The sequence below is a fragment of the Pteropus medius genome, unplaced genomic scaffold (assembly GCF_902729225.1).
Source record: "Pteropus medius unplaced genomic scaffold, Ma_sr-lr_union100, whole genome shotgun sequence".
Taxonomy (NCBI): domain Eukaryota; kingdom Metazoa; phylum Chordata; class Mammalia; order Chiroptera; family Pteropodidae; genus Pteropus; species Pteropus medius.
This window is the reverse complement of record NW_024349798.1, coordinates 884,699-906,838: the sequence shown is the minus strand read 5'-3', so window position 1 is coordinate 906,838 and position 22,140 is coordinate 884,699. Positions and strand designations below refer to the sequence as shown.

General features: G+C 49.0%; 2 protein-coding genes and 1 pseudogene across 4 annotated transcripts in view; 2 read left to right on the top strand and 1 right to left on the bottom strand.

The window, feature by feature from the left end:
* Positions 1-14,559, top strand: part of ITGAL (integrin subunit alpha L) — a 35,549-nt gene extending 20,990 nt beyond the window's left edge. The window contains exons 19-31 of one of the 2 annotated variants that reach the window (XM_039884506.1): positions 370-426; positions 522-595; positions 884-1,025; positions 2,883-2,993; positions 3,416-3,495; positions 3,608-3,694; positions 5,141-5,216; positions 9,604-9,717; positions 9,981-10,037; positions 10,136-10,234; positions 10,605-10,700; positions 11,423-11,533; positions 12,846-14,559. In XM_039884506.1, coding sequence (XP_039740440.1) covers positions 370-426; positions 522-595; positions 884-1,025; positions 2,883-2,993; positions 3,416-3,495; positions 3,608-3,694; positions 5,141-5,216; positions 9,604-9,717; positions 9,981-10,037; positions 10,136-10,234; positions 10,605-10,700; positions 11,423-11,533; positions 12,846-13,019 — 1,278 coding nt within the window. In that variant the 3' untranslated portion in view covers positions 13,020-14,559. Of the gene's footprint in view, positions 1-369; positions 427-521; positions 596-883; positions 1,026-2,882; positions 2,994-3,415; positions 3,496-3,607; positions 3,695-5,140; positions 5,217-9,603; positions 9,718-9,980; positions 10,038-10,132; positions 10,235-10,604; positions 10,701-11,422; positions 11,534-12,845 lie in introns of both variants that reach the window. The other variant, XM_039884505.1, reaches the window with a different exon arrangement.
* LOC120620647 (uncharacterized) lies at positions 2,315-2,437 on the top strand (annotated as a pseudogene).
* Positions 14,560-17,981: 3,422 nt separating the features above from the next.
* Positions 17,982-21,499, bottom strand: ZNF768 (zinc finger protein 768). Of its 2 annotated transcripts, XM_039884508.1 has the most exons (3): positions 21,397-21,499; positions 20,319-21,039; positions 17,982-20,033 (listed from the first exon to the last, which is right to left on the bottom strand). In XM_039884508.1, exons 2-3 carry the CDS (start codon positions 20,404-20,406, stop codon positions 18,499-18,501), a joined length of 1,623 nt encoding a protein of 540 aa, XP_039740442.1. In that variant the 5' UTR covers positions 20,407-21,039; positions 21,397-21,499; the 3' UTR covers positions 17,982-18,498. The 2 variants fall into 2 exon arrangements, with proteins under 2 accessions (XP_039740442.1, XP_039740441.1); XM_039884507.1 differs by lacking the exon at positions 21,397-21,499 and having other exon boundaries at positions 20,319-21,213.
* Between the last annotated feature and the right edge of the window lie 641 nt (positions 21,500-22,140).

Genomic DNA, 22,140 nt, shown 5'->3' with positions numbered 1-22,140 from the left:
ATAAGAGCTAGTCATGAGCGGGTGAGCCCAGAGGCTGTGTACCAAGCTTTCCTGCCAGGGGAGGAGATAGGCTAGGAGAAACTATGGGAGCTGCTTTGTCAAGGTCCAGATCTCCTGTCCAGGAAAGGGAATGGACATCCTGATCCTCAGCCTCCCTCAAAGAACTGCCACCAGAGGATTGCATAGATGGCCCTGGGCTGAGTCTGGAGGGCAGGGCTTGCCTTGGGGAGGGCCTTGGCTCCTGGGAGGGGCAGACCACAGCTAGACAAGCTGAGTTCTAAACCCTGAGCTCCTCCAGCCCTCCTCAGTGAGTTCTGCTGCCTCAACTAACCTCTCCTGTCTCCCGGCCCTTCACTCCTCTGTGCTCAGCAAGGCAAGGACATTCAGCCCATCCTGAGACCTTTGCCTCACTCAGAGACCAAGGAGGTAAGAGGGGAAGAAGGGCAGATGGAAAGGCCAGAGTCAGGACCTCCTGGGTCTGGGGGCCTAAGCCTCCTAGTTCTTTCTTCTTGGCCTTTCAGATCCCTTTTGAGAAGAACTGTGGAGAGGACAAGAATTGTGAGGCAAACCTGGGGCTGTCCTTCTCCTCTGCAAGGTCTGTAAGACTCCCCACCCCTCACCTCCTTTTCCTTTCAGAAGACCCCGATCTACACTCACTAAATGTGTCATCTGGGCCTTAGTTTCCTTTTCTGAGAAATGAAAGTCTCTTGTGACACCCCTGTCAGGATTAGATAAGATTTAAAACTTAAAGCCTGTGCATAGGAGCTTATTTTTGTGTATTTTTTTTCCTGGCCTACCAGATCCCTCAGTTCTGAAAGTCTACACCTCTGATCCTGCTTCCTTCACCTTGGCCCTCATCACTTTTCCCTGATCTTCCCGCTAGGTCCACAATTCTGCATCTGACACCCTCTGCCAGCCTCTCCGTGGAGCTGACACTGAATAACTTGGGAGAAGATGCTTACTGGGTCCAGCTCAGCCTGAGCTTACCCCGGGGACTCTCCTTCCGCAAAGTGGAGACGCTAAAGGTGAATGAGAAGGCAGGGACTGCCCATGTGCCAGGGCACTTGTCTCACCTCTTAGAGCCTCAGGAAGCCAGGACCGCCTAAAGACGTGGGCAGCAGCTGGCATGCAGAGGTCTTAGGGCCACATCTGGGTTCGCTGCCTGATGGCACCTTCAAGTCATATGACCTGAGATATAAGGTTCACCCTTTGTGAGCCTCATATTCCCCAACCAAAAAGAGAGTCTGGGGATACCCACAGGGCTAGTGAGAGGGTCTCATGAAATGGAGAATATGACAGAGGCTCTTGGACCTGGTGACCAAGAAGATGTGCACAGGTTTAGTGAGATTGTGCTACCTCCCTCCTGAAAGTGACCAGCATGTTTTTGAGAGATGGCATGGGTTTTTTTTAAGTACAGCTTTTATTTTTTAAATTATTATTACAATGGTAATACATGTTCCCCATAGAAACTTAAAAATTACAGAGAAGTTTAAAGAAGATAATCAGCCATACTTCTACAACTCAGCAATTACTTTTAATATTTTGGTGTTTATTGTTCTGTTTATATGTACAAATTACATTGTATATTTATTCTATATTTATTTTAACTAACTGGCATTTCGTTCTCGATATGTTTTTTTCCTCCGTGTTTTTTAAAATGTTTTCATTCCGGTAAAATATATGTAATATAAAATATACCATCTTAACCATACAGTTCAGTCACATTAAGTACATTCATGATGTTGTGCAACCATCACCACTACCTATTTACAGTACTTTTCCATCATCTCAAACAGAAGCTCCATGCCCACTAAGCAATAGCTTCCTGTTCCCCACCGTCTGCTCATGATAACCTCTAATCTACTTTACATCTCTCTGCATTTGCCTATTCTAGATATTTTATGAGTGGAATCATATATGTCCTTTTGTGTCTGTCTAACTTCACTTAGCATAATGTTTTTGAGGTTCATCCATGTGAGACTATGTATGAATTTCATTCTTTTTAAGGCTAAGTAATAGTCCGTTGTATAGATATACCACATTTTATTTATCCATTCATCTGTCCATGGACACTGGAATTATTCTTAAATAAAAACACCGAATGCTTCCTAAAGGGGCATCTAATAGAGTGATTAAGAACTTGAGAGTCACAGACTTGTGTCCAAGTTCCTGCTGGACCCCTGCCAGATTACCCAGTTGTGAGAGCTTAGGAAAGGCACTTGACTTCCCTGAGCCTCTATTTTCTTATCTAATCACCTTCCCAACCTGAGGCTAAAATCTGTCCTACACGTTATGGTAAAGATGAATGGTTTTAGTCTATGGCCATGCTACCCTGAACAAACCTGATCCTGTCTGATCTTGGAAGCTAAGCAGGGTCGGGCCTAGTTGGTTAGTACTTGGATGGGAGACCATCTAGGAAGACCAGGTGCTGTAGGCGTAAAAAATAAAAAATAAGGGATTGTAAGCTGACAAGGTCCTTGCCATCTTGAGGTCAACCAAGGGTTGTCTCGCTTAAAAAAATAAATAAAAATGAAGAGGAATGGTTTTAAACTGCTTAGTCTAGGATCAAGCTCTTTTTAAAAATGGTTGCTGAAAGTGTAGATGTAGCCACATTTTAATGATCTCATAATATCCTCTCCTGTGATTGTATCACAATGTACTGAACCATTCCTCTCTCTTTCAGTTTTTCACTATTATAAATATTATTGCAGTGAATATCTTGGTCCTAAACCTCTGGCTGTGCCCCTGATTCTTTGACCCCACCTCTCTGAGAATGTGCCCGGAAAGGGACAGAACTGGAGGAAGTGGGCCCTAAGGGTTGGTGGCCTCTGGGGAACCCTTAGTCATGCCCACTGAAAAACTCATTCTCTTCTCACCCCCAGCCCCACAGTCAGATACCTGTGAGCTGCGAGGAGCTTCCTGAGGAGGCCACTCTTCCAACCAGGAGCCTCTCTTGCAACGTGAGCTCTCCTATCTTTAAAGCAGGCAGCTCGGTGAGTGTCTCAACTCCCTAGGTACCAAGCAGCCAGGGGCTTTGAGCTCAGAAGAGAAGGGAGCTGCTGGCTCTAGCCAAGAGTGCAGATGACTGGCAGCGAAGGGCTTACCTACCCCCGACCTCAGTGTGGAGACAATTTGTGTCATGTGTGAGAGCCTGGACTTGGGAATCAGACAAACCTGGAGATGGGTTATCTGTCTTATGACCTTACACATGACTTACACATTAACTCTTTGGAACCTCAGAATCCTCATCTGTATTGTGAGGATAAAACCCCTATCCCAGTGCTTGAGACATAATGAGCACTCAATAAGTGGTTACTGTTATTATGGCGGTTGACTATAGGGGCTGTGAGATGCTAAGGCTGCCCCCTGAGGCTCAGACCCCTTCCTTCTTCATTCCCCTCTTCTCTCCTCCCAGATTGTTATCCAGGTGATGTTTCATACGCTGCTGAACAGCTCCTGGGGAGACTTTGTCAAGCTGCACGCCAATGTGAGCTGGTGAGCAGGCCCCAGGCAGGCCCCCACCAACATCCTTGCCCTGCTCTCAGACTGCTCTGCAGTCCTGGCCAAGCCCTCTGTTAACACTGCCCTCTCCTTTGCCCCAATGCAGTGACAATGAGGACACAGGCCTCCTGGAGGACAATTCAGCTGCCACCAGCATTCCAGTCCTGTACCCCATCAATATCCTCACTGAGGGGTGAGTCCTGAGCAGCCATCCAACCCTCTCCTTCAACCTCAGCCTCTCCACTCAGGGACTGACCTTGCCTCCCAGGGTTCTCCCTGAAAGCCCCCTCCCTGTCCTAGAGCCCACACCCCCACCATGGGGGTAATTAGAACTGACTGCAGCTACAACTCTAGCAGCTTTCAACACTCAAAAGAGCAAAGGCCTTTGAGAGCTGAGTCAGATTAACATTTAATCTGACTCAGATGGAAGAAAAAGCACATCGAATGCTGTCCTTATATCAAACTCTGTGCCAGCTCACTGCACAGCTGATACTTTCCCTGGAGCTTTGAATGCCTTGTGAGGCAGCAGTGCCCCTCTCCATTTTACTAGTGACCAAACTGAGGCTCAGAGAAGGGAAGAACTGGCCCAGAAGTCATACAGCTGGGAATTACTGATGGCGTGAACTGAACTTAGGTCTGTCTGACTCAAAGACCTGACCTTTACTTAGGACTGTCTGACTCAAAGACCTGACCTTTACTAAGCTTGCTCTTTACTATTTTCAGCTGTGCTAGGTTTCCTCCCTCCTTGGGGCCAGCACTGTTAGTAGAGGTGAGAGAAAAGTTTCACGATGGCCCTTGCCCACAGAGAGCGTGTAGTCAGGTAGGAGAAACCAAACTCATGCACACACAGAATCAGTGAGTCTCAGGATGCTATGGCAAGAAGGACCCATAGGGACCACTGGTTGGATTTTCTCATTATACAATGATAGTGTTTGAAAGTGACAAGAAATCAGAGCCAGGAAAGATGATATTTGTTGGATGAGAGATGGAAGGGGTCATGAAAAGGTAGGGGCTTGAATTGGGCTCTGAAGGATGAGGATAGGGGCCAGGAAGGAGGAAGGACGTGTCACCAGAGAAAACATCGATGAAGGCATGGCACAGCAAACAGTCTGGCAAGATCTGGGAGCAGGGAGTGGAAGGCTCAGGAGCTGTCAGGTCTGTTTGGTGATGTGGGCAGGCAGACTGGGACCTGACCCTGTGGGCAGCGGGGAGCCTTTGCTGGATTCTGTGGAGGCAGGATCAAAAGGTGATGTAAGGAAGGTCAAGGAAGAGATGGGGTGGGAAAAGGAGCCAGAGGCTGGTGCAGTTATCTAGGAGATGAGCAGTGGGGCCCAGTGCAGTGGAGACCCTGGTGCAGTGGTGTGTAGCAGGCAGAACGTGGCTCCAAAGGCACACCCATCTGCGCTCCAGTCCCGGCCCTCTACTGCAGGACTTTGCCCAAGAGGTTAACCCCTTCCACAAGCCTTAGTTTCCAAAGGGAAACAGCAGGGCATTGTGGGGATTACATGCAGCCATGGCAATGCCGTTGGTAGCACAGTGCCGGCCACTCAGGCTTCCCCTGACCCAGCCCCCCTGCCCTCCAGAAGACTGGTTTGCGGTCTTCTTCACCTTCCACCTCTGCTTTTCTCTCCCTCCGCAGCCAGGAAAACTCCACCCTCTACATCAGTTTCACCTCCAAGGGTTCCAAGATCCACCATGTCAAGCACATCTACCAGGTATGAACCTCAGTGTGAAAAGGTCCTGATAGGTCACACGTTCATTCAGCCCCATCCTGGGGACCGAGGATGCAGAGAACCATTAGATGCAGTCCCGTCCTCAGTGAGTCCAGCCCTCCACCTAGTTAACTGATCCTTTTTGTCTGGTTTCACAGCCTCCAGTAGAATGTTTCCAGTGGCAGCATACTCACTAACTCCTTTCCAGCCCTGGATAAATTATCATAGACTTTGAGAACCAGAACTGGGAACCTTGCCTTTATTCAAACATTTAATGAGCTGATGTTCTAGTTTAGGTACTTCACTAGGTGCTGGAGCCACTCTAGATAAAACAGGGCCCTTGACCACTCATCAAACCCAAGTTCTGTGCCTGGTGCTCTATGTATGCAAAACCCTCTAATTCTCACACCAACTCGTGAGAGCATATCAGCTAGGCATCGTCATTCCTTTTTACAGATGAGACACTGCCTGGGGCACAGATAGGTCAAGTAACTTGCCCAGATTTTCACAGCTAATAAGGGGACAGGTCAGATTCAAGCACTTATTTGAATACCAAAATCCATGTGTTTAACCTTGAAGATAAGAGTCTGTCATTGCTCATGCGATATGCTCAGTGCTGTAATGGCAGTTTCCATTACCAGCACTCAGAAGAAGGAATCTAAGAAGAAGCCCGCTGGGTCAAAGGCTTGAGGAGTCTAAGGCTTTCTTAGACCTAACCTCTGGAAGAGGAGTGGGCACTGACCAAATCAAGAGCATTTTCATTTTACTGCGGGGGAAACTGAGGCCTCGAAAAGGAACTGTCTCACCAAAGGCCACACTGGAGCCAGGACAGACTGGGAAAGGAGCCCAGAAGTAAAGGGGCCTGAAGCAGTTCAGGTGCCTTCAGAACAGAGGCTGGAGCCATTTCTCCGTGAGACTGCCACGAAGGAGAGTGTGGCCTTTGGGAAGGTCACATGCTTGTTTGAAATAGAATGTTTTGAATAGCCAATTGAGTTGGCTTCTAGTGCTGTTCACTGGAATGGCTCTGGGTTCCCGAGGAGGTTGGCCAGGCCAGTCTTTTTACCTGGCAGGCATGGATCTAAACCCCAGCTCTGCCACTTGCATGCTTTGTGGCCTTGGGCCAAAGACTTACCTGTCTATGCCTCAGTTCTCCATCTCAAAAGGAGTTTGGAATAAGAATTTCACAGATGGCCGTGAGGTTCAGTGGGTTACCTGCTCCCTGTGGAGTGCTTGGTGCATTGCCTGGGGAAGTAGAGGTTGTGAGGTGGGTGAGGTGGGTGTTGTGCTGTGCCCTGAGAACCCCAGCTACTTAGAAGGCCTCCTTTCATTCTTGCCTCACTCAGCCCAGAACCAGTTCAAACCCCTGAGTTTCCTCTCTCCCTCAGAAGAGTCGTCAGGGCTAGATGGCTCCATCTGTCTCACACCCTCCAGCACCTTAAGCCAGCATTTGATTCCCCACCACTTGGCCCTCCAAGCAGCTGCTTTTGCTAAAGCCCCTTATGTCTTCTCTGTTTTAACTAAACCCAACACAATATAGGACATGGGTGATCCATTCCTTCTTTCTTAAAACTGTCCCATGAGTCAGGCCCTTTTTGCCACAAGGAGGTCAGCTCTAATAATTGAGGTTTATTGTAACCTAGACAGGCATGGAACCCCGTGAGAGCTGGACAGCTGGGCCACAGGATCTCCTTCCTCATGGTCCCCTGCTCCTTTGGCTGGTTAGGAACATAAGCTTCAGCCAGACCTGAATCTTTTTAAACATTGCCACTTAAAGCTGTGTGGCCTTAAGCAGTTTACTTGACCTCTCTGAGCCTCAGTTTTTCAATCTATAAAATGTGGATAGTAACACCTACTTTATGGGGTTGTTTTGAAGAGCAAATGAGAAAATATGTGTTACGTACTTAACATAGTGCTTGACACCTAAGGTACTTGTCAACATTGGCTGTTTTAGCATTATTATTATTACTGTCATCCAAGGAAGGTGATGAAGCATAGTGGTTCCAGTCTCTGGTTTGAGCCTAGATTAAAATGCCAGCTCTGCTACTTGATAGCTTCAGACAAATTAACTTCAGTGAGCCTTAGTTCTCTCATCTGTAAAATGGGGAATGATAATGTCCACCAAGTAAGAATCCTGACGGAACTAAATGAGATGATGCACTTAGTGAGAATTAGAAGAGACCTGGCCCTCCAAGTGCTCAGTAAATGATGATTGTTATTACGCATGTGTTCTAATCCTCTGTCTTCTGCTTTGTCATCATTACCATTCCCTTAGCAGTACGTGGCTCTGGGCTGGCACTACTGATTGCTCTGTGTCAGTTTCCACAGTGTCAGTGACCCCTTTCCAGCTGACAACTCCAGCTTGTGTCCCTCCTTCTCCAATACACCTGTCCCTGCAGCTTGTCACTCATCTCCACTGAAATGTCTTCCTAGCATCTTTTTTTGATCTTTTAACAGCTTTATTGAGAACTAATTCACATACCATACAATTTACCCACTTAATGTATATGACTCAATGGGTTTTTTAGTTTATTCACAAATTTGTACAACCATCATTATAATGTAATTGTAGAACATTTTCATTGCTCCAAAACAGAAACCCCGTACCCATGTACTATCACTCCTTCATCTTCCCTCCCCCAGCTCCTGTATAGACTCTTGTCTCTCTGTATTGATTTACCTATTCTGAACCTGACATATAAATGAAATGATACAATATGTGGTGTTTTGTGACTGGCTTCTTTTAGCATAGTATTTTCAAGATTCATCCATGTTGTAGCACGTGTCAGTATTTCATTCATTTTTACTGCCAAATAATATTCCACGGTAAGGTAGGTCACATTTGATTTATGCATCATCAAGTCATGGAACTTTGGGTTGTTTCTACTTTGGGGCTGTTATGGGTAATGCTGCTTAAACATTCCTGTACAAGTTTTTGTGTGAACATATGTTTTATTTCTCTTGGATCTATAACTAGGACTATAACTGCTCCTCTTGAAGCTTTGGCCTCAACATGTTCTAAACCAAATTTATTTATTATCTTTTCCTAAGCTAGCATCTTCTCTGGCTTGCTTAGAATCTTTTAAAAGACCACTTTTTCCTCAAGCAAAACTTTCAAGTCTGGGTGAATTTCTCCTTCCAATATAGCTAGACCCACTGCCTCCTCATCTTCTGTGGTCTGTATCCTCTTTTCTCTTTTGTCTCTGCTACTGCTCGGACTCAGTTCCTCATCTTCTTGCAACTGGACCACTGGCATAGGCTCCAAGCTTGGGCCTCAACCCACCTTTCCCAACTTCTTTCTATTCCATACCTGCTGTGGATGCGTCTCACTGGAGCCGCCCCATCCTCAGCTGCCTTCCATGACTCTCCATTGCCGAGCAATGGTCCCCTGACTTCTTGCCCTCAGGCCTTCTGGGCCCCACAGTCTGATCCAGAGTCTCCTTTCCAGACTTATCTCCTCTCTCTCCTTCCGAACACCCTACCATTTAGCCACAACACACTCACCTGGTGCTGGCCTAACTCCCGCCCTTTTTCTTTCTAGATGCCTTCCCCATCTTCATCTGTTAATTTCCTGTTTATCTTTCACAGTTAAATTCGTATTCTGCTTCTGACATTAGACCTTTTTAGTTTAACTGATATTTTTAAAGCATACACAAATGTTTACTGAATGAATAAACGATAGAACCTCTCGAACTGGATATATATTTCCATGCTTGACATCCCTGAGACCTTTATTGGTGCTGCCCTTGTGACACTTTCTTATATATGTCTGGGTCTTCCAATCCGAGCACAGATAGCTCTTTTGTATAAAAGGTACTCGGGAAATATTTATTAAATTAATTTAATGCACTTGCCACAATGAGTCTTTCCCAGCTTGCATTTTGCAAATAATTTTTGCATCTGTCTTTGTTAAATGTCATTCATTCTTTTATTTATTCAAAAAACTTTCTTAAGGCCTGTTATTTGCTAGCTACTGTATCCAACAGGAGGGAATTGTAGGTGAAATAAATCCCAGCTCCTGCCCTCGTGAAGCCCACATTCTATTGGAGATACAGACACATCAGCAGATGCTTTGTCATCCTGCTGGAGATGTAGACTGCTGTGGGAACACAGTAGAGGGAAGCTGCCCTATCCTTGGGGAGTCAGCCAGACTTTTAGAATGATATATTTGAGCAGTACCTTCCAGGATGTCTGAGGGCTGGCCGCATGGAGAAAGCCAAGAAGTACGTGTAACCCACACTGAATTGAGGACAGGGATGGGATGCGACTGATCACTGCCCACTGCTTGACAATGAGTGGGCCCTTGTGCTTTAGCCAGTGAGAATTGGACCTGGGGTAGCAGTTAGGGTGTCTGGCATCCAGGGCTCAGCAGCTCTTTTGTTCTCTATACCAGGTGAGGATTCAGCCGTCCGTCCATGACCACAATGTGCCCACCCTAGAGGCCTTGATTGGTGTACCGCAGCCTCACAGTGAGGGGCCTATCACACACAAGTGGAGTGTGCAGATGGTGAGTACTGCTCAGGGGAGGGAAGAAAGCTCAGGTCTATGGAGTTGAGCTCATAAAGGGATACAGAGGCATGGGAAGGGAGTGAAGATGGATGAATCCTATCACACTCAGTTATGTCTGAATCTTCCAAGGGCTAGCTGGGGAGAACTGGGATTTCAAGGTCATATCTAGAGGGTCAGGATGAATGCCAGGTTCTGGCTTTAAGGGGCCAATGTCCTCTCTCAGCTCTGAACTAACTGAAGATCCCACCTTATCATTCCTAGGAGCCTCCTGTTACCTGCCACTATGAGAATCTAGAGAGGTCGCCCAGTGTGACTGAGGTATGGACATGTGAGCTAAGAAACTTGAGTGTGGGCTGGGCAGAACGCAAGTAGGAAGACAATCTCTCTGACCCCTTGCTGTTCTTTATTCCTAGCAGCCTTGTTTGCCCGGAGCCCTATTCCACTGCCCAGTTGCCTTCAAGCAGGAGATCCTCATCCAAGTGACTGGGATTGTGGAGCTGGTGGGGGAGATCAAGGTAGCACCTACCAGCATCAGACACAGAAGTGGTTGTGGGGGCCTTGAGGGGTGGAGGTGGGTTCCCTACCATGTGGTCTTCCTGCATTTCCTGTTTTATCTTGATGAAAAATCCCCAGTGTTTGAAATTTGAAATTTGCAGTGCTGTTTTCATCGACCTGTGAACAGTTCTTATACATTCTTTATAGGAGAACTTTTCTTCCATCAGTGGAGTGTAGCACATTAGAATGCTGCAGTATAAAACTGAGTAGATGTGGTACACCCCACTAGGACCCATTCTCTTCTGCCCCTTGAGTTGAAGTGGGGCAGAGTCAGTGGATTCTTGGGCCTCGTGCTCCATGGCTCTGATGCCTTCCCCTCCCCTCCCACAGGCCTCCTCCATGTTCAGCCTCTGCAGCTCCCTCTCCGTCTCCTTCAACAGCAGCAAGCATTTCCACCTCTATGGCAGCAATGCCTCCCTGGCCCAGGTATCTCTCTACCTCCTCAGAAGACCCGGGAATAGAGGTCAGCAGAGAGATCTGAGGAACCACAGGGCAGAGCTGGAAAAGCCAGAGCTAGAAGCGGGCAGCCATACCGAAGGAGGTGTGGGCTTAGCACAGTAAGAACTTCCCCAGAGGCAGAGCTCATGGAAGCCGTGAGCTTCTACCACCACCAATGGGCAAACAGACCACAAGGTCACCTGTCTGAGGTGTGTCAGGTAAAGATCAAATTGATGGCAGCTCAGCAAAGGGGTACCCACCCCTCAGGTAGAGTGTGAAGGGAAGGCACTCTAAGTAGAAAGAGAGCAAGTGCAGGGCTCGGAGTTGAGACAGTGGGCGAGGCAGTTTTAAGAGCAGGAGACTCAGAGCAGGAGAAGGGAAGTCGCAGCTAAAAAGATAAGCAGAAGCCAGATTCTAGAAGGCTTTCATGCTGAGCTGAGATTCCAGCATGTTCTCCCGGGACTAAAGGAAGCCATTTAAGGGCTTAAGGTGGGCCATGGTGCATGTTTGCCAGTTCACTCTGCCGGCTGCTGCAAGAAGTATACTGGAAAGGGGGGTGGGGCCAGAGCCTGGTGTCGTGACACAGTCTAGACTGGAAATGCAAAGACCTAGAGATTGAGGCCGGATTCACAAGAAATGTTAGTGGAGGCCGGGGCTGGCGGGGGCGGGGCGGGCTTCTTCTCTGTATTTCCCCCTCTCGTTCTCCCCAGGTCATCATGAAGGTGGACATTGTATATGAGAAAGAAATGCTCTATCTCTACGTGCTGAGCAGCATTGGGGGGCTGTTGTTGCTGCTGCTGATTTTCCTGGTGCTCTACAAGGTGGGGGCTTCTGGGAGGAATGGGTATGGCTGAGATGGGCAGAAGATTGGCAGGAGTCAGGGAGGAGAACACCAATATCAGGGAGCAACAAAGCCAGAAGGGATTTCAGCCTACACTTTCCTTCTACAGATAAGGCTGGCTACTGAGCCCCAAAGAGCAAATGAGATTTTTCCCCATCACTCCACCAGGCACTGGTAGGGCCAGGACTGGGTACCCAGGGAGAGGAAGGAGAAGGGCTCTCCTACATATCGAGGGTCAGGCACTGGGATACAGAGGCACATACCACAAACATGGCCCCCGCATTTGTGGAACTCACAGTCTAATGGGACAGACAGACAGGAACACACATGATGAGGGCTCCACTAGGGGGACCTGTGTGCTCTGGAGCCCATAATGCAGGAGCCTGACTTAGGCTGGGGGAGTCTGGGAAGGCCTCCCAAGCGAGGTGGCATTTGAGTTGGGATTTGAAGGATGAGTAGGAGTTAGCCAGATGAAGAGTACTGAAGGGAAAGTTTCTTCCCATTACCCCTCCAGAGGGTTGTCATTAACAACTTTTTGTTTCTGTTTCTCCAGGATGTAGTTTTATTGTTAACATATGTACGTGTGTGAGCATGAGAGAGAGAAAGAGAAAAGTCAATGTATGTGTGTATATATTGAAAATGTAAATGAGATTAGACTGAATATGCTGCATGGGAGCTTGTATTTTCCCCTGGATATTATATCTTGATGTCTTTCCATCTGACCACAATCAGGTCTACCTCTTGCTTTGTAACCCGGGTGGTTTTCTCTGCTGTCTGGGTGCCCCACCTTTTAACAAGTTCTCCATTGATGAACATTTAGATGGTTTATAATTTACATCTGTTCCAAACAGCATGACAAAAGAGGTTCTTGTTACACACCTCTTTGCACCCTTGTCCAAATATTTTTTAGAATTAATTCCTAGACCTGGACATGGAATTGGTAAGCCAAAGAATATATATCTTTTGAGCTTTCAACAGAGAGTGCATGACACATACTAAGCACTATATAAGCGTGGGCTCTTACTCTTAGTATTACTAGATATTGTCAAATCACACACCTAAAATATTGGTACATGACATTTTGATGAGCCTGAAGAATGAACTAGTAAGTGTACAGCTTTTTAACATGTTGCCAACAACCAGCTGTGGCAGACACCCTCACCCCATCCCTAGAGTAAACACCACATGTCAGCGGCACTTGTGATTTATTAACATACAGAGTGCTTTCATGTTTTGATAGGGCCACCTGTGTTCCATGACTTTTCGCTCACTCAATTTTTGTCTTCCTACAGGTTGGCTTCTTCAAACGGGATTTGAAGGAGAAGATGGAGGCTACTGTCGATGCCTCCAATGGAATCCCTGGAGAAGACTCTGGGAAGCCAGCATCTGAAGAAGAGGCTGTGGATCCAGGCTGCCTGGATCCCCTGCATAAGGAGGATGCCCAGGATGGAGGTGGCACAATCTGAGGCCCAGACCTGAGGCAGAGGGCCCAGGACTGGACTCGGGATGTCTGGTGCAGGTCTGCCTGTAGCTGCATGCCATTCTGTGCCCTCTGGCAAAGTTATTACCTCTCCCTAGGCCTCCATTTTTCTGTCTTGAACATGGAGAGCACTCCTGTCTGCCTCCTTTGCAGGCTTATGGTGAAGATTCACCAAAGGATGGGCCAGGAAGGCCATGGAGGCGAGGCCTTGTAATCATCAGGTAGCCCTGGTTCCCACCAGCCCCTCTTAGTTTCCTCCCCTGGAAGAGAAAATCTGATCTAAATTTGGAGAAACCGTAGTCCCAGGACCTAGTGACACTTCTGGTCCTCAAACCCACCTGCCCATAGAGGTCCACAAAGCCCTCAGACTCCCAGAACCTTGCCCCACACTCTCTCCTGCCTGGAGTCCAGCCAGTTTTTCATTCTGCTTCCAGAGAGCAGATATGATCTGTGTCACTTCATTGTTGCTGCAAACCTCTTGCTCTTTGGCTGAAGACCAAATTCCTTAATATGCCTTCCAAAATCTGCAAAATATCCTTAATATGCCAATGCAGAATTGGGCCCTTGTTGCCTTCCCGGCCTCCTATAGAGATGACATCCCACAGCCTTTCCTAAGCCCCAGTTACACCAGCATTTCTCACTTGCCAAGCTCCTTACTGTCTCACCACCTTCGCTCAGACTGCTCTCTCTGCCTGCAGCATTCCTCCTTCCTCCCTTTCCTGGCTAACTCTCGTCAGTCCTCAGATCTCCACTTACACATCACTTCTTCATGGCAGCCCCCTGAACCTGACTCATTTGGGTTTTCACATTATGCATGCTCACATTAGCCTGCAATTGTCCATCATAGCACAGATCTTATTTGTTAACTGTTAAATGATTTAACTTAATTTTCATCTCTCAAATAAAGTGAACTCCAAGGGTAGGAACTGTACTTCAGGATCCCTGATGATATCACAGAGCCAGACACATAGTTGGTGCCTAACATAATTTCATTCGATTAGTGAGGGAGCCTGTGGTAAGATAGAGAAAAGTTTGGATGGGTCCATGGTATCCCCATTCTTAAAGGCTCAACCTTCCCTGAGTGCCTGACCTCTTCCTCCACAGCCCCAACCAGAACGTCATCATCCCCAACTATAGCCCTCACTGTGAGACTCTGAGCTCAAGGGCAGGGACCATATCCATTCACCTGGCTCCTAGTGCCAAGCACACTGCCTACATATATTTACCCAATAAATGCGAAATTCCGTCCAATTTTGTGAAGTTGCTATGCTGGTGCAACATTGCAGTCTGACTCAATTAAATGATCATTTTCTTAACCATTTTACTAAGTGGGACCCAAGTAGTAGTTCTTATTTATCTTTCTTTCTTTATTATTATTATTTTTTTCCATCATGACCCTCAGAAACTGATTGGCACTTGATATTGTGGGTTAGTTCAAAAGAGAAGCAGGGAGGGAGACACAGAAAATGAGAAAAGATTAAGGAAGCATTGACAATTCATTTAGATGTGAGAGTTGACCTTCCCTTGCTCCCCCACCCCCCACCCTTTTTAAACCCTGTCACTTCCTCCTTTAGAAGGGATAAAGGGAAAATATTGACTCATTCTAAGGCCAGCTCCAGGTCCAGCATCGGGAAGTAAGAAGCAACATTTGGTCTCCAAGCAGTGACCTTTGATGGCTCCCTTCTACCTATAGAGTGGAGCGAGTGAGCATTCCCAAGACTGGCAGACAACCCAGAAAAATCTCTTAAAGGCTGTTGGCCTTTCCAACATTACTGAGGCCCTTCTGGTCCAGTCCCCAAAGAATATTGAGGCTGGATCCTAAGCAAGACATCAGGAAGGAAGAAGTGAGGCCCATTTTTCCATAGGGGGAAAATGTTTTAACTGTCAGTAATATCACAGAACTACTAAAAGTATATGAAATTATCTGTAGGTCTCATGAAGCATAAGTCAGGTTGTACTCATTTATGAAGTATTTCTTGAGTGCTTTGTCTCATGCTCTGTTCTGTGCTCTGAGGACATGGTGATGAACATGACAGAAAAGTCCCTTCCCTTGGGAAGCTTCACTACAGTGGGAAAACAGTAAAAAAGTAGAAATGTGATTCTAAATAGCAATAGGGCTGTGAAGAAAATGAAGCAGGATAAGGGGTTAGAGGGTGATGGAGAGAGAGGGTCCTTTTAGATAGGTGGTCAGAAAAGTCTAAGGAGGTGATATTCTGTGACATGGGGAGGGTGGGGAGTGGATATTTTCATCCAGGTTGAAAACAAAAAGCAAAGAAGATCTGGGAGGCTCATTTCAAGAACAGACCTGCCATCATCCCCAAGAATCTCAATGGCTCTTGTTCTTGAATACCTATGTGTCCTTTCCCACCTCTGTGCCTTTGCACATGTTCCCCTTGCCAGCATGTGCAGTTCCACCTCTTTCCTATCCATGAAAACCTTACTACTTCAGAGCACTTCGAAGCTTCTCCCAGTCCCACAATTTCTGGACAAAAAGACCTGTACCATCACCACTTTGTTTATACCACATACACTGACTGTATGGACTCCTGTCTCAAGACTAGGAGGTTCTGGAAGGCAGGACTGAAGTCTTACATATGTTATCAACAGTGACCCCTCACTAGGGCTGGCACAAAGAATGTGTTCAAATGAGGCTCTCAAATGTTTTGGCCTCAATGTTTTAAGACCTCTTAAAAATCATTGAGGATCCCCAAAGAGCTTTCATTTATATGGGTTATATGTACTGGTATTTATCCAATTAGAAACTAAAATAGAGAAAAATGTAAAACATAAGAACACCTGAGTCTATATTCCATGCAAGCCATCAGAGTAATGACATTTGCCATGACATGTCATGCAGCCTCTAGGAAACACGGCACTTACGTGAGAAGGACAGTAAAAAAGTAAATAACATCTTAGTATTGTTAGGAAAATAGTCAAAACCCAGTCAACCCTAGCTTTGAATCCAGGCTCGGTTGTGTAATGTAGGATAATTACTTATTCTCTCTGGGACTCATTTCTTCATTTGTAAAATGGGAATAACAACTGTGTATATATCTCAGAGCTGTTGTGAGCATTAAATGAGATAATACTTGTAAACTGTTGAGCACTGTTGCTATAGCGCACCAGTGCTTGATAACAGTGGTGGATAGAAATGGTTGTTCAGATGTGCAGAATGGTATGGTAAAGGCAGTGTGCTGGACTGTAAATCAAGACACCAAATATTGGAGTCCTAGCTCTTCCACTAGCTCTACCGCCCAGATCTTGGGGGAATACTTGTGCCCTTTCTGGGTTTGGTCTGCCCCACCTGGGATCTGGCAGTACTTTGGGGGTTATTGCGGAAGGGAGAGGTGGGAGCTGAGCAGCCAAGTCCCCACCCTCATTTGATCAGCTTGTACATACTAAGGTTCTGTGCATACAGGCTACTTTATCAATTGAGCGCCACAGGCACTATGCCCAGCGCCTCCTAGCTCTCAGAGGCCTATGAACTTGTTTGGGAACTGAAAAAAATCAACTCAAAAATATGAAAATTAAATTGTGTAATTGAAATAAATGTTGAAATAACGTTTACAAATGCAATATGTAAGGTAGTCAAATGCAGTTCTATTCAATGTATGTAATTAAATATATGAACTATATTAAATGTGGGAATTGGAGTATTTTAATATTTGAAATTTTGTGTGATAGAGTATGACGATATAAAAAAATGGATAAAGTTTACAAAGGTCTTTAAAATGTCAAGATTTTACTTGAAAAATCTACTTCCAAAAATAATTAAAACTTGGGCTACCACTAAACAGAACCAAACTGTATTGAACTGTATGATCTCCAAGGCCCCTTCCAGTGCTTGCAGATCATGAGAGGCTAGATTGAAATGTACTTAGAAAAGTGATTTACTCTTGACAAGATATAAGGCCCTGAGGATGGGCATGGGGCTTAGGATGATGTCAGGATCCTGAGGCCCAAGAAGCTTCATAAATCAGACTCCCCACCTGTCTTGTGGCCAAGCTGCTGGGGGCAGGTGGAGCCAGGCAGACGTAATCTGAATGTCTTTCCTGCCTCTTAGCCATGAGTGACTATGAGCAGGTTACTTAGCTCTATGAGCTCCATTTTCCTTTTCTGTGAAATAGAATAAACCTTCCCAGAGCACTGTCAGGCCCTTAGCAGGAGTTTATCTCAAGACATGCCCAGCAGGGTGATTCCCTAAGGTGTGGTCTGTCCCCAGCTAAGCTCACAACACGCCAGAATCCCTGACACTCACTAATAACACCAACTCCCCATCCTTTCCTGAGGAGCCAAGTGTTGCAAGGGCTGAGGCTCAGATGGGAAAGGGAAATAGGGTAAAGTAAAGCTAGAGTGGTCCCACCAATAGATACAGGGATCCTAAAAAGGGGCAGCAGACCTGCGGCAAATCAGACCTACCCTGGTGAGAGGGTTCTAAAGGCTAAAGTGAATCCTCATACTGGGCCCAATACATGACCCCCTATGGGTGGGGTTGGAACTTATGGTTCTGGTCAGAGTCAGGGTCTGCACAGAATGGTGGCTAGAGGTTCCAGCTTGTGGGGCAGGGGGAATGGCACAGCTGGGTGCTGGAAGCCAAGGAGAGGGAACGCATGCTCCACGCCCGGATATAAGAATCAGGGTCTGTTTTCTGGTGCAAGTGCACACCCTCTGTGTTTGGGAAGAGAGATATCCACAAAGTTGAGGGCTTTCTCAAACCCACAATGGGCCCCCTGTGAGTCTGTGCAGCATGCAAAAAGCATGGGATATAAACTCTGGCAGATATGGGAAAGTCATGTCTCCTGAGATTCAGATTGTAAGATTTCAGTAAAATACTGAATATAAAATCACTTCCCAGCACTTCCCTATGGCTTCACTGTTCGCAGTTATGACCTAGTGACTTCCACTGCCCAGGGTATTACTGTCCATGCACACATTTTAAGGACAAATCTCTTTTACCACATAAAGGTTTTTATTGAACTCAAATTCAGGGGCTCCAAAGCCTGAGAAGACAAGGGAGGCTAGGGTTTGCACTCCGAGGCGTAGGCCCCACTCTGGGCTTTACTCCCCATCCCACCTGCCTTCACCCCTTCCTGACTGAACAAGGGTCTCAGTAGCTACCAATCTAGGCTACCCTACTCTAATTTAGGAACCCAACCCCTCCCTCCCCCCACCCCCATCTAGCACCCACCAAGGGGCATGCTGCTGCTGAGGCCAGCTTTCTGTTGACCTCTTTCTGGATTCTCCCAGAGCCTCCCGCTGCCTGTTTGGCCTCCCTCCAACCCCTCTTCATTACCCATTTCCCATAAGTCTCCAGGGCATGTAACTTCCTCCATCCTGGCCCCCTTTTCCTATAACCCTCAACTCTTCCTTTCTCCTCCAGCTTTTCCACTATTCTAAAGATTTCTCTAGCTCCCTGTCCCCTCCTCTTCTGCCCACCACTGCCCTGCCCCTGACAGCACCCCAGGTCAGCGCCTGCCGGCAGCGTGGGTCCGCTGGTGACGGATGAGGTCAGAACTCTGTGAGAAGGCCTTGCCACAGTCATCGCACTTGTAGGGTCTCTCCCCGCTGTGAACTCGATGATGCTGCAGCAACGTTGAAGAGCGGCAGAAGCCCTTGCCACACACAGCGCACCTGTAGGGCCGCTCGCCTGTGTGGGAGCGCTGGTGCTGAATCAGAGTGGAGGAGCGGTTGAAGGTCTTGCCGCAGTCAGGGCAGCTGTAGGTGCGGCCTGGCAGGTGGGTGCGGGCATGGATGGCCAGCACAGAGCTCTGGCCAAAGCGCTTGCCACACTCAGGACACTTAAAGGGCTTCTCACGGGCATGGCTGCGAGCATGGGGGATAAGTGCCGAGCGCTGGGAGAAGCTCTTGCCACAGATGCCACAGCTGAAGGGCCTTTGCCCAGTGTGCACCCTCTGGTGACTACGCAGGGATGAGTTCTGGCTGTAGCATTTGCCACACTCGGGGCAGCTGTAGGGCCGCTCATGGCTGTGGGTACGCTGGTGCCGCAGGAGGTAGGAGCTGTCACCAAAGGCCTTGCCGCAGTGCGGGCACTTGTAGGGCTTCTGACCAGAGTGGGTGCGCTGGTGGCGAAGCAGGTAAGAGCTGTCAGCGAAGGCCTTGCCACAACGGGGACACTTGTAGGGCCGCTCACCCGTGTGGGTGCGCTGGTGTTTGATGAGGTCAGAGCTCTGGGAGAAGGCCTTGCTACAGACCTCACATTTATAGGGCTTTTCACCTGTATGGATACGCTGGTGCTGGATCAGGGTGGAGCCCCGCCCAAAGCTCTTTCCACAGATGCCGCAGATATTAGGCCGAGGGCCCTGCCCACCCCTGGCCCGGCCACCCCTTCGGCCCGGACCCCGCAGGGTACCAGTCAGGCCCAGAGGATTTTGGAGCATCTCAAACTGGGGTGTAGCCAGCAGGGCCTCCGTAGGCACCTCAAAAGGTGGCCCAAGGGGCAGGCCCCCTGTGGGTTGCTCACCAAACCCTTGGGTGAAGGAGTCCAAGGGATGGGCTCCCAAGGGGATGCTCAAAGGATTCTTTCCCTCAGGACTGTGAAGCATCTCTGCTCCTTCCTGTAATTTGGAACTCTGAGCTTCAAATTCAGGGCTTTGGGTTTTGAACTCAGGGTTCTGGGGTTCATAGCTGGAGCTCTGAGATTCATATCCAGGGCTCCGGGGTTCACACCCAGGGCTCTTGGGTTCATACCCAGGGCTTTGGGGCTCATATCTAGGACTTTGTGGTTCAAACTCAGGGCTCTGAGAATCTGATTCTGGGCTTCTGGGTGCGAATTCAGGGCTTGGGGGCACAAACCCAGGGCTTCGGGACTCAAAACCTGGGCTTTCAGGCTCAAACCTGGGGCTTTGGGGTACAAACTCTGGGCTTTGTGGCTCAAACCCAGGGCTCTCGGGTTCAAGCCCAAAAGGTATTTCTTCGACCTCATAGTCCCCAGTGCATTCTTGCTGAGAAATGTTCTCTTCCTCATTCTCACTGATGTCGCCTGTAGGATCAGAGAATTACAAAAAATCCAGATTTTGTGGGGCATAGGTCACTAGTTCCTACCATTATTTGCCACAAACCTCTCCCTCCTCAAACACGGTAGCTGGCCCTTCGGCAGGTGCTGAAATTCCCACCTTCCCCTCAACAAATCCAAGACACTCAGCCCCAGCCCCCGCCTACTCCAAATCCCAGTTGTCCAAGTCCCCCGCTCCCTACCCCTTCCATGGACCAGAGCCCTCTTTCCCGCTCCCAGACACGATCCTCGGAGGGGCGCTCCCTCCCTCACCTTTGAGGGACCCTTCGGGGCTCCCTATTTCGTCAGGACTTTGCACATCCCGGGGCTCAAGGCCCCACGGCGACGCCTCCCGTTCCATCCCCGCAGGCTCCCAGTGCGGCGGCAGCAGTGGCGATGGCGGATGATCCTGAAACCCGGCCTGAGCGCCCTGAGACCAGGGCCCTCGCTGCCCGCCCACTGAGCGCCGCCCCGGAGACCCGGCTGCCCAGCCCGGGCCCCCAAGGCCGGACGTCTTGACCCTGGGCCTCTAGGGCCGGCCGAGCCCCTCCCCTCCCCGCGGCCCCGCCCCCACCCACAAGGTCTCGGCTTGCCCTGGGGCCCTCACAGGTCCCCACGCGTCGTGGCCTCGGAGACGAGGGGCTTCACGACGCGTCCTACCGCCTTCAGAGACCTCTTCCCACCCGAGACCCCGCAGTCTGGCCTCCCAGCCCCCGGCTGGGCTGCGGTTGTCCGACCCCCTCCCCCCGCACAGGAAGTGTCCGTCCGCGGCCAGTTTCCCCCGTTGGCTAGCGCTGCGGCCTCTCTAGGAGCGGCTGGAGGTGGAAACTCGTTGGCATTAACCCTGGGCTGGAAGGCCCCCTCGTTGAGGTGGAGGACGGGGCGTCCTGGAGCCGGCGAGAGACGCTGGGGCAGTTTCTGTGCCTATGTCCCAGGTTTCCTTCCGTCCGGAGGGCCTATCTGTCCTTCTCCCGGGCTCTGCGTCTGTCAGTGACTGTGGCCAAGGGCGAGACGACAGGAGAGACCAAGGTCAGCGAGAAGGAGCGACGCTTCCCGGCGCCAGCGGGGGCGGTGTCTAGCTCCCCTCCGCTCCCGGGCCTCGGGGTCAGCTCCGGCCGCGCCTCCGGAACTTGGACGGACACCCCCCTCCCTGGGGTCATTGAGACTCCTGAGTCTGGGACCCCACCTTCCTCTAATTCCACTGCCCCTGAACGCCGTACCCACCCCCCACTTCTGGCTCCCTCCTCTCTGCGCCTCCTAATTTCTACCCTTCCCCCACCCGCCCCCGCAGGGATAGGATCGTTGCCAAGGAAACAGTTCCGCCTCGGATCTGCAGGGGCACCGCCCCTACCTCCTAGAGAGCTCGGCAATTGGCGGGTGAAGCTCCTGTGCTCACCGTCCCGCCACCTCCCACTACTCCAACTGCTAAGCGTTAATGGTCGCCAGGAAACGCGAGGCATCTTTCTGATTGGTTGGAGAGTGCGCAACCGGAACCACCTACCCCGTCCGCCAGAAGTGCCGGCGGGAGGAGCGGGAGGGACCTGCCTGGCGTCTGCCCTAGAGCCGGGTCTTTACTTTTAGTACTTTTCCCGCTCCAGTACCCATCGTTATGTTTTATCTTTCTGAAGAATGAAAGCCAAGGGATCTGGGGACAGACACCCTTCCTCCCCTAGTCTTCTCCCACAACTCCGTTTACCAGCACTTTTCCTTCTTCCTACAGGTCTAAAGTGCTGAAGGGGCCAGTCTGGGGATCCTCCCTCAGAGAAGAGGCTGCTTTCTTTTCGATTATTCTGCCTCTCCCCTTCACCTTCCCCAAAGTCTAAATTTAACTCTTTCCCTGGGAACCTTAGTCTCTGGTTACTGGATTTTCTCACAGGGAGGCAAGGATCCTGTGGGAATTTCTTCCAGGTGAGGATGACAGAGTTCAGAAGTGGAAATGGACAGAGAGAGAACCAGCTGCCCGTCAAGGCAGCTAAGAACGCTCCAGCCCTGTATGACTTGGATAGAGGCTTGTAAAGGAAGGGAAACTGAGAAACACTGCCCTAGGTGCTGTTTTGAATCAAGGAAAAAGTGATAACTATATTAATCGGATCCA

Bases quoted from the DNA above. Each gene is read 5' to 3' on its own strand.
- ZNF768 (XM_039884508.1), bottom strand. From the start codon at position 20,406: ATGGAACGGGAGGCGTCGCCGTGGGGCCTTGAGCCCCGGGATGTGCAA. The intron at 20,034-20,318 runs GTGAGGGAGGGA...CTGATCCTACAG, and splicing joins CCCCGAAGGGTCCCTCAAAG to GCGACATCAGTGAGAATGAG.